Source organism: Lampetra fluviatilis, chromosome 38, assembly GCF_964198595.1.
Source record: "Lampetra fluviatilis chromosome 38, kcLamFluv1.1, whole genome shotgun sequence".
Lineage (NCBI taxonomy): Eukaryota > Metazoa > Chordata > Hyperoartia > Petromyzontiformes > Petromyzontidae > Lampetra > Lampetra fluviatilis.
The window spans coordinates 1,112,927-1,123,808 of record NC_136312.1 but is presented as its reverse complement, the minus strand read 5'-3'; the positions used below and the strand labels follow the sequence as shown (position 1 = coordinate 1,123,808).

The 10,882-nt window shown below is 55.1% G+C and overlaps 1 protein-coding gene across 1 annotated transcript in view; it reads right to left on the bottom strand.

Annotated features, from left to right (window-relative positions):
* Nucleotides 1-2,943: 2,943 nt before the first annotated feature.
* The window catches only part of LOC144945543 (plasma membrane calcium-transporting ATPase 2-like), a 45,503-nt gene continuing 37,564 nt past the window's right edge, over nucleotides 2,944-10,882 (bottom strand). Inside the window, 1 exon segment of the mRNA XM_078874000.1 lies at nucleotides 2,944-4,957. Coding sequence (XP_078730126.1) covers nucleotides 4,670-4,957 — 288 coding nt within the window. The 3' untranslated portion in view covers nucleotides 2,944-4,669.

Sequence of the window (10,882 nt, the reverse complement as noted above, 5' to 3'; positions counted from 1 at the left end):
GACCCCGACTCCTCGGCTCCACCCCCTCGTCCACCCTCTCTCGTAATCGTTACAACATTTTCCGTAACAATATATTTTTTCTTCTAAGTTTGAATTTTTTGTTGTCATTTATTTCTCAAAGTCAAAAAAACCCCCCACCCGAAAAAACTCGAACATCATCAACATCATCATCATAAACATAATAATAATCATAATAATAATTAAAAACGTGTTAAAACGTTAACAAGCAAAAGGCAAACAGAAGCGAAAGGAGCCCCACCCCAATCGGGGATAAAACCCCGTCACGCGGAACACTCCAGGCAGGGGACTGGGCGGGTGTGTGTCAGTGTGTGTGTTAATGTGTGTGTCAGTGTGTGTGTGTGTTAATGTGTGTCAGTGTCAGTGTGTCAGTGTCAGTGAGTGTGTCAGAGTGTCAGTGTGTGTGTCAGTGTGTGTGTTAATGTGTGTGTCAGTGTGTGTGTCAGTGTGGGGAGCGGTAGTGTAGCGGTTAGCGCGCTGCGCTATGAACCTGGCGACCTGGGTTCGATTCCCGCTCACGGCTAACACCAGTGACGATTATCTGAACCGGTCCTGGGCCTCCCCTAGGTCGACTCAGCCTTAAATGAGTACCTTGTGCGGTGTGTAAACATCGCCACTGGGGAGACAAAGGCGGTCGGGCGTGGTGCTGGCCACCCACCCCCTCGTGTACCGTTCCGGCCTTCATAGGTGCTCGCTAACAGCACTTGCCCCTACAGTCTGTTAAGGCTATACGGGGGATCTTTGTTTGTCAGTGTGTGTGTCAATGTGTGTGTCAGTGTGTGTGTCAATGTGTGTCAGTGTGTGCGTGTCAATGTGTGTGTGTCCGTGAGTGTCAGTTAGTGTCAGTTAGTGTCAGTTAGTGTCAGTGTGTGTGTCAGTGTGTGTATGTCAGTGTGTGTGTGTCAGTGTGTGTGTGTCAGTGTGTGTGTGTGTCAGTGTGTGTGTCAGTATGTGTCAGTATGTGTGTCAGTGTGTGTGTGTCAGTGTATGTGTGTCAGTGTGTGTGAGTGGAGCGGTAGTGTAGCGGTGAGCGCGCACTGTGCTAATGAACCCGGCGACCCGAGTTCGATTCCTGCTCACGACCACCACCAGTGACGATTATCTGAATCGTTCCTGAGAGCCTCCCCTAGGTCGACTCAGCCTCAAATGAGTATCAGGTACTAAACATCGCCACTAGGGAGATAAAGGCGACCGGGCGTGGTATTGGCCACCCAACCCCCTCGTGTGCCGTGCCGGCCTTCAAGGGTGCTCGCTAACAGCACTTGCCCTAACAGTCTGTTACAGGCTATACGGGGGATCTTTGTTTGCGCGTGTCTTTGTGGGAGTGTTTGTGAGCGTCTTTGTCTTTGTGGGAGTGTTTGTGAGCGTCTTTGTCTTGGTGGGAGTGTTTGTGAGTGTTTTGTGAGTCCTTGTCCGAGTGTATTTGTAGCGTTACAGCCGCACCTACAGCCGGCGGCTGGGTGCTTCAGCTCATCATCCTGCCCTCCTTCTCAGGGTCGATAACATGAGTACCACTTTGTGTGTGTGTATGTATAGGTGAGTTCAAAAGATATTTACTCGGCCCCGTCATAGGAATGTGGAATTTCCACCACTGGACCTCTATGGATTCGTGCTTTTGTAATCGATCAGATAAATTAGCCAATTAGCTCACTCGCCAATCAGTGAGCCCACCAATCAGTGAGTCCACCAACCAGTGAGTCCACCACTCAGTGAGTCCACCAATCAGTGAGTCCACCAATCAGTGAGATGATGCGAAGAATTCAAACAAAACCAGAACAGTGGAGAGCAGAGACAACACCAGCGGCAACAGCGCCCTGCAGTGTCCCAGCGTGCATGGTTGACGGGTGGTGGAAGTACAGCAAGGGGGTTGGGTGTGTACCTGTGTGTGTGTCCGTCCGTGTGTGTGTGTCCGTCCGTGTGTGTCCCTGTGTGTGTGTGTCGCTGGCCACCAACCCCCGCGTAGGGCCCCTCGGACCGTGTAGGGCTCCGCTCATCCACTGCTGGATGAGTCGCCTCGGACATCTCGCCCGAGGCGACTGCCATCTGAGCGCACTAAGACCCCGTTGCCGGTCGGCGTCGGTGGTTGCCACCCCCCACTCTGCAAGCCGATCTGAGCTGCCCACGTGCACTCTGGGAGACGAAGTTGGTCAAACAAAGGCGTCATATCGTCATCGCTGTTGAAGTTTATTATAATTAATAACTTCATTGTTATCGTCGTCGTCATAGACGGTGATGGTGGCGGTGGCAACGATGCACAAAGCACGGCCAACGACACCCGGCCGCCACCGTGTCCATGGACACTGCTCCCCCCCCCCTGTGCCATGGAGAAAGGACATTGCCTGAAACGTCGCTCGAGATGTTTCCCTTGTTAAGGTCGCCCGGTGTCGCGTGGTTGATGAGCACACGGCGGGGGGAGATGGGGGAGACGTCGGGGGGAGGGGACGTGGGGGGGGGGGGGAGACGCGGGGGAGACGTGGGGCATGGAGCAGCGTACAGGCAGCAGGCAGACGACTGCGCGTGGTGTCAGGATTGGAGTGACACGGAGACTCGGGCCGGCATGCAGCAAGCAGCGGCATGAGCGTGGCCGCCTCGACCAATCACACGAGCAAATGTCCTGTCGTGTGTGCGGTGTTTGGCGTGTGCGTGTGGTGTGTGGTGTGTGTGGTGTGCGTATGTGTGGTGTGTGTGGTGTGTGCGGTGTGTGGGGTGTGTGGTATGTGCGGTGTGCGGTGTGGTGTGTGTGGTGTGCGGTATGTGTGGTGTGTATGGATGACAAACTGGCGGCTGAATGCGAGTGGGGGCCATGAGGGGCCCCCACCAGAGCCTTGCGTGGCGTTGCCAAGGGGACCAGGGACCCCAGAGAGACGCCAAATGCCCCCAACTCTAACCCCCAACCCCTAATCCCGAACTCTAACCCCCAACCCCTAAGCCCCAACTCTAACCCCTAACCAAGGTGGGACTAAACTACCACATCACACACACACACAGTGGGTACACACACACACTGGGTACGCACACACTGGGTACGCACACACACAATGGGTACACACACACACAGTGGGTACACACACAGGGTACACACACACAGTGGGTATGCACACACACAGGGTACACACACACAGTGGGTACACACACACACATATACTGCATATCCTGTGAGTGCGACGCATGCACGCCCCTGTGCACCAGGTGCCTGTGTCGAACTCTCACCCCACAGCTCAGAGCTCAGGGGCGATCGTACCCAGACCACGGCCGCCCCAACCTGCAGGTCCCCACAGGGCTGCACCCCCGCCCCCTGCTTAGTGGTGGCAATTAGGGTTAGGGGTGGCAATTAGGATTAGGGGTGGCAATTAGGATTAGGGGTGGAAATTAGGGTTAGGGGTGGAAATTATGGTTAGGGGTGAAGGGGTGGCAATTAGGGTTAAGGGTGGCAATTAGGGTTAAGGGGGGCAATTAGGGTTAGGGGTGGCAATTAGGGTTAGGGGTAGCAATTAGGAATAGGGGTGGCAATTAGGATTAGGGGTGGCAATTAGGAATAGGGGTGGCAATTAGGATTAGGGGTGGCAATTAGGGTTGGGGTGGAAATTAGGGTTAAGGGTGGCAATTAGGGTTAAGGGTGGCAATTAGGGTTAGGGGTGGCAATTAGGGTTAAGGGTGGCAATTAGGGTTAGGGGTGGCAATTAGGGTTAGGGGTAGCAATTAGGAATAGGGGTGGCAATTAGGATTAGGGGTGGCAATTAGGATTAGGGGTGGCAATTAGGGTTAGAGGTGGCAATTAGGGTTAGGGGTGTAGGGGTTGCAATTAGGGTTAAGGGTGGCAATTAGGGTTAGGGGTGGCAATTAGGGTTAGGGGTGGCAATTAGGGTTAGGGTTGTAGGGGTGGCATTTAGGGTTAGGGGTGGCAATTAGGGTTAGGGGTTTGTGAGTGTAGGCCGTGTAGTGGACGTAGGGGCTATAGGGGACGTAGGGGATGTTGGGGCTTGAGGGGGGGGGGGGTGTTTGGGGTGTGGAGTCTGCGTCTGTTGCGCCCCCTGGCGGCTGCAGGACGCCCGGACACGCGAGGAGCCCAACCTGGGGGGGGCGCTCGCCACCTCCAGCGGCCGCAGAACTAACAAAGGGGGGGCGCTCACGGTTTGAAGGTACCACCACCATCATCATCATCGTCGTCGTCATCATCATCGTCGTCGTCATCATCATAGTCACCGTCGTGGTCGTCATCGTCACCATCATCATCATCATCCTCCTCGTCGTCTTACCACAGTGGGGGGGAATGGAGCAGTGGAAGGAGGGATGGGGGGGAAGGGGGTGGGAGGGGGGGAGGGGCGCCCACCGAACACGACCACCATGGCGACCGTGACCGACCCGGCCGCTCGCCCGCTCGGCCAAACTCAACCGTGACCCCGCCGTGGTGACCCCGCCGTGGTGACCCCATAGCCCCCACCGACACCCTTGGGGGGTGTGCGGGAGGTGGGCTGAGAGGTCAAAGGCATAGGGCCACGCAGCCGTCGTCGCCCGGCCGTGCCGGCGACCTTGAGAACGTTCTGTCGCCGCGTGGCCGCTGCGCCGGACAGCCGCCGATACGGTGGGCGTGCGGCGACGGCGGTCTGCGGCGGCAGGGGCCGGACGGGGTTAGGCCGACGCCGGGCGGACCTCACGAGAATGACTCGCTGGTGGCCAGCGGTGCCGGCTGGCCCGAGCCGGGAGCGACGGTGACTCCGTTGCTGGCGCCGCCACCGTCCCCGGCGGCGTCGTGGTGGTTGTGGTGGTGGTGGCGCGCCGTCGGCTCCGCGTCCTCGTCGGCATCCGAGCCGTCGATGGAGGGGATGTCGGCCATAATGTCGAAGTCGGGGTGGGGCATGAAGTCGTCGATGGAGCCGCGCGTCTCGGGCCGCCCCACGTCCTCGTACAGCGAGCTACGAAATGCTTTGACTACGCGGATCTGCACGGCGGGTAGGGGACATGGGGGGGGGGGGGGTGGGGACACGGGGGGGGGGGGGGGGCAGCACGATGGAGTGGCGGTTAAGACATTGTGGAGGTGCGGTTGTGAAGGGGACGGAGGAGGGGTTTGTGGGGTTTAGGGGTGGACTTGTAGAGGTTTGGGGTTATGGGTTAAGGTTTAGGGAGATAGCGGGGAAGTGTTGGGTTTAATGATTAAGGAGTTAGGAGTTAATGGGATTCGTGTTAGGGGGTAGAGATTAATGTTAAGGGTTATAGGAGTATGGGGTTAGTGTTATGGGTTCAAGGTTAGTGTTTGGGGTTCAGGGTTAGTGTTAAGGGTTCAAGGTTAGTGTTAGGGGTTCATCGTTAGGGTCACGGGTTCAGGGTTAGGGTCACGGGTTCAGGGTTAGTGTTAGGGGTTCAAGTTAAGGGTTAATGGTTAGTGTTTGGGGTTTAGGGTTAGTGTTAGGGGTTCAAGTTAAGGGTTAATGGTTAGTGTTAAGGGTTCAGGTTTAGTGTTAGGGGTTCATGGTTAGGGTCACGGGTTCAGGGTTAGGGTCACGGGTTCAGGGTTAGTGTTAAAGTTAGTGTTAGTAGTGCGAGGGTTTAGGGGTCAGGGGTCAGTTTAGAGACCAGAGTGACCATGGTAGGTAGCGTCACGGATCAGGGGGTTGTGGGTAATGCGTGTATAGGGTTGTAAAGGGATTACAGTTCGGGATCGTGGGTTTGGTTTATGGTAAGCGGGTATGGGTTATGGGTTTGGAATTGGGGTTATCAGTTAGAGGTTAGGGATTGTGGATTATGCACAGGTAAGGTTAGGGGTCATGGTTCGTGGTAATGCATGACTCGTACACCAATTCATGCCAACCAAAACCAGCGCGATGGTGGTGATGGTAGTGGTGGCGATGTGAGTGATGGTAGTGATGGTGGTGATGTGTGAGTGTTGGTGGTGATGTGTGAGTGTTGGTGGTGATGTGTGAGTGTTGGTGGTGATGTGTGAGTGTTGGTGGTGATGTGTGAGTGATGGTGGTGATGGTAGTGGTGGCGATGTGAGTGATGATAGTGGTGATGTACGAGTGTTGGTGGTGATGCGAGTGATGTGTGAGTGATGGTGGTGGTGATGTGAGTGATGATGGTGGTGATGCGAGTGATGTGTGAGTGATGGTGGTGGTGATGTGAGTGATGATGGTGGTGATGGTGGTCATGTGTGAGTGTTGGTGGTGATGTGTGAGTGATGTGCAAGTGATGGTGGTGATGGTGGTGATGATGGTGGTGATGTATGAGTGTTGGTGGTGATGTGAGTGATGTGTGAGTGATGTGTGAGTGATGTGCGAGTGGTGCGAGTGATGCGAGTGATGGTAAAAAAAAACACAAAACAAAAAGTGCAAGAGCTAAACAACACGCACACACGCATGCACACGCACACACGCACGCATGCACACACATGCAATGGCAACACACAGTGACGCACACACAATCCACCCTACACACAGATACGATGATTGCATCATGCTTGCTCCACTGCTGCAGGAGAGAGAATGAGACAGAGAGAGACAGAGAGAGAGAGAGACAGAGAGATCGGACTCCGTGCAAATGTCCCGAGATGTCTGTCGGAACGAGGGGAACTCAAACCGAGGGGAACTCAAACCGAGGGGAACTCAAACCGAGGAAGGAGGAAGGAGATTGACGCATTGGGGGGAGGAGAAGAGGAGGAAGAGGGAGGCACGAGGGTGTGGGGAGAGAGGGGCATGATGGGAGGTTGGCAGGGGAGGGAGGCGCTGTGAGAGGAGGGGGACGGTGGGAGTGGAGTGGAAGCGAGGTGAATCGAGTGGAAGCGAGGTGAATCAGCACTCGATGGTTGGGGCCAGAGGGAGCGAGAGTGAGGGGAGGTCCCTAGAGAGCACGAGACAAGCGAGGGGGGAGCGAGGGGGGAGCGAGGGGGGAGCGAGGGGGGAGCGAGGGGGGAGCGAGGGGGGAGCGAGATGCAGTGAGACGGAGAGTGAGGGGATGACCCAGGGAGCGCGGCAGGCAGAGCGTCCACAAACGGCAAAGACGGAGAAGCAAGGAGGAAGCGAGAGGAAGCACTCACACCCCCCGGAGGAGAGGAGCGGGTGGTGTGGGGTGGAGCCGCCCGCGTCGTGCGTGCGCGAGTAGTGACACGCCACCGTCGCCTGCCTCCGCAGGGTCCCCTGGAAAGGGGGTCCGCCCTGAAACGCCGTCACCACCCCCATCTGGGCCGGAGAGGGGGGGGGGGGGGGCGGACAGCAGCAGCGATAGCAGAGGGGGGTACCGGAGAAAGGGGGGCCATCGGGAGAGAGTGGGGCAGGACGGGGGGGGGGGGGGGAGTGGGGGTCAGCGGCGGGGAGGAGCCGGGGTTGCTGTGACGATCGTCTGGCCAACCGCTCTCGTGGTAAGCCCCGTGCTTCCGCCCTCGCTCTGCGCTGCGCCAAATATCCCAAAAGTTTTGTATCATGAGGCTCGTCCCACTTTCAAACTATTTAAACTATTTTTTTTACTCTACCAGTTAAGGCCCCCAACTTAGCTGCTAGGTAGCTTTTTGTTATTTTATTTTCATAAGCGACCCCAGCCACTCGCAAGCGATAGCTCTGACGGAGCGGCTCGTCATCACGTGGGAATTTATAGCAGGAGACGAATACTGTCCAAACCTCGCAACGTTGATTCTCAATGTGGAGGATAAATAAACCGGGGGGAGGGGGGAGAGATGCAAACTCCAAATATACAGCAGGCATCAAGGTCGGAATTTAACCCATGACCTCCTGTACACCAGGCGAGAGAGTTAACATCTCACCGCCACCGCCGCTGGTCTAGAGCATCAACCGTCGTGACATGCGGGAGTCCACAGCTGACTGCCGAATTTGGCTGTGAGAGTCAAGTGAGTGAGTGGGTGGGTGGATGGGTGAGTGAGTGAGTGGGTGGATGGGTGATTGGCTGAGTGATTGGGTAAGTGGCTGAGTGGGTGAGTGAGTGGGTGGATGAGTGATTGGCTGAGTGATTGGGTGAGTGAGTGGGTGGGTGAGTGAGTGGGTGGGTGAGTGAGTGGGTGGGTTAGTGATTGGGTTAGTGATTGGGTGAGTGGTTGGGTGAGTGGTTGGGTGAGTGGTTGGGTGAGTAAGTGGCTGAGTGGGTGAGTGAATGAGTGAGTGAGTGGGTGAGTGAGTGGGTGAGTGAGTTGGTGAATGAGTGAGTGGGTGAGTGAATGACGGTGCCCACGGTCATGACATTGTACGACCTGTCTCAGTGTCATCGCAGCAACCCCAACACATTGGGGGGGGGGGGGGGACGGTGGAGGGGGGACGGTGGAGGGGGGGGGGGGGAAGGTGGGAGGGGGGGGGGCAAGACAAAAATGGCCGCTTCGGCCTAGCGGAGGATGAGGCCTAAGGGGGGCAGCAGTGTTGCCACGGAGACAGGAGTTGCGTTTCCATGACGACGGGCATGGCATCATGGCCTCCGTTTCCGACAAGCAGCAAAGAGAAGGCTTCGGGGCAGCACGAGTAGAGAAGCTCGAGGGGGGTGGGGTCGATTGGCTAGGTACGGTGTGAAAGAAGTTCAACATACAGTTCAACATATACACTCACGTGAGAGTGTGTGAGAGAGTGGGGAGTGGTGGTGTAGCGGTTAGCGCTACGCTGTGCTACGAACCCGACGACCCGGGTTCGATTCCCGCTCGCGGCCAACACCGGTAACGATTATCTGAACCGGTTCTGAGCCTCCCCTAGGTCGACTCAGCCTTAAATGAGTACCTGGTGTGGTGTGTAAGCATCGCCACTGGGGAGACAAAGGCGGCCGGGCGTGGTGTTGGCCACCCACCCCCTCGTTTGCTGTGCCGGCCTTCATAGGTGCTCGCTCACAGCACTTGCCCCAACAGTCTGTTAAGGCTATAGGGGGGATCTTTGTCTTTGAGTGATAGTGAGTGTGTGAGTGATAGCGAGTGTGAGTGATAGTGAGTGATAGTGAGTGTGAAAGTGATCGTGAGTGTGTGAGTTAGTGTGTGGGTGGGTGTGTGAGTGATAGCGAGTGTGAGTGTGTGAGTGAGTGTGTGGTTCGGTGGGTGATAGTGAGTGTGTGAGTGAGAGTGTATTTTAGTGTATGAGTGAGTGATAGTATGTGTGAGTGATAGTGTGTGATAGTGAGTGTGTGAGTGATGGTGAGTGTGTGAGTGATAGTGAGTGTGTGAGTGTGAAAGTGATCGTGAGTGTGTGAGTTAGTGTGTGGGTGAGTGTGTGAGTGATATTGAATGTGAGTGATAGTGTGAGTGATAGTGAGCGTGTGAGTGATAGTGAGTGTGTGAGTGAGTGTGTGAGTGAGTGTGTGAGTGAGTGTGTGTGTGAGTGTGTGAGTGATAGTGTGTGTGTGATAGTGAGTGTGTGAGTGAGTGTGTGAGTGATAGTGTGAGTGATAGTGTGTGAGTGATAGTGAGTGTGTGAGTGATAGTGAGTGTGTGAGTGATACTGAATGTGAGTGATACTGTGACTGATAGTGAGTGTGTGAGTGATAGTGAGTGTGTGAGTGATAGTGAGTGAGTGATAGTGAATGATATTGAATGTGAGTGATACTGTGACTAATAGTGAGTGTGTGAGTATGTGAGTGTGTGAGTGAGTGTGTGAGTGATAGTGAGTGATAGTGAGTGAGTGATAGTGAGTGTGTGATAGTGAGTGTGTGAGTGATAGACCCAGGTACCATTGGTTGATGACTGGCCAATGCACCACCTGTGCTCCCCACTGTGATCTCCCACTGTGCCAACTGCGTATTAGCCACCCTTGCGCTCCACTCGTTGTTGTGAACGTCGCTCCTTTGCCCTCCGCTGTTGCTGGAGGGCGACTGCCTCCAACTGCCCAGTAGCGTCCTTCAAGAGCCTCCTCCACAGAGGCCGATGTTGACATGGCTGGTACCAGTCATCGGCAAGTCCACTCAGCTCCACGTCCTCCTGTACCACATCACTCCATCTCTTCTCTAGCCCGTGCTGCGTCCGTTTAGCCCCCTCGATCCGGCCGAACAAAAGCTGTTTAGGCATGCGGTGGCTGGGCATGCGGGCTACATGACTCAGCCAACGCAGCCTTGCCTGCCGGAGGAGCTCACCGACGGGACTTTGTCCACATCTTTCAAGGATTTATGAGCTCCTCACACAATGCAGCCTGGTTAAACCCAAGATGGATCGTAGGCAGGCCAGCCTAAATGTTTCTAACCGGCGAAGATGTTCCATTAGGGGGGTCCAAGTTTCGCAAGCGTAGAGAAGGGAGAGAATGACCGTGGCCGAGAAGACCTGAAGCTTCGTGCGGAGTGATAGACCAGGTAGCTTCCACACAGCATTACGTAACCGATGAAAAGATAATGCGGCTCGACTGATTCAGAGTGAGACGTCTGCTGTTAAACCGGAGCCGGTCAGTAGCACACTGCCAAGGTATGGGAAACTCTCCACGCTCTCCACAACTGCCCCATCACCAATTGGGAGTTTTGGGGGTGGAGTGTCGGATGGTACATAGACTCACACACACATTGACCTACACAAACACACATATGGACTTACAAAGACACACATATCAACTAAGACACACACACACAGGGACTTAGACACACACATGGAGCCACGCACACACATACATAGACTCACACACACATATATCGACGCACACACACACATGGACTCTCACACACACACACATTGCCGTACACACATAGACTACCACACAAACATACATGGACTCACACACGCACATAGAGCCACACACACATTGACTGACACACACACATGTATGTACAGACATGCACACATGGACCAAAACACACAAACAAAGAAATGGACTTACAATGACTCACATGGAGCCACGCACACACAGCGACTAACACACACACACACCGACTGACACAAACACACATACATATCGAGTCTGACACACAGACACATGGA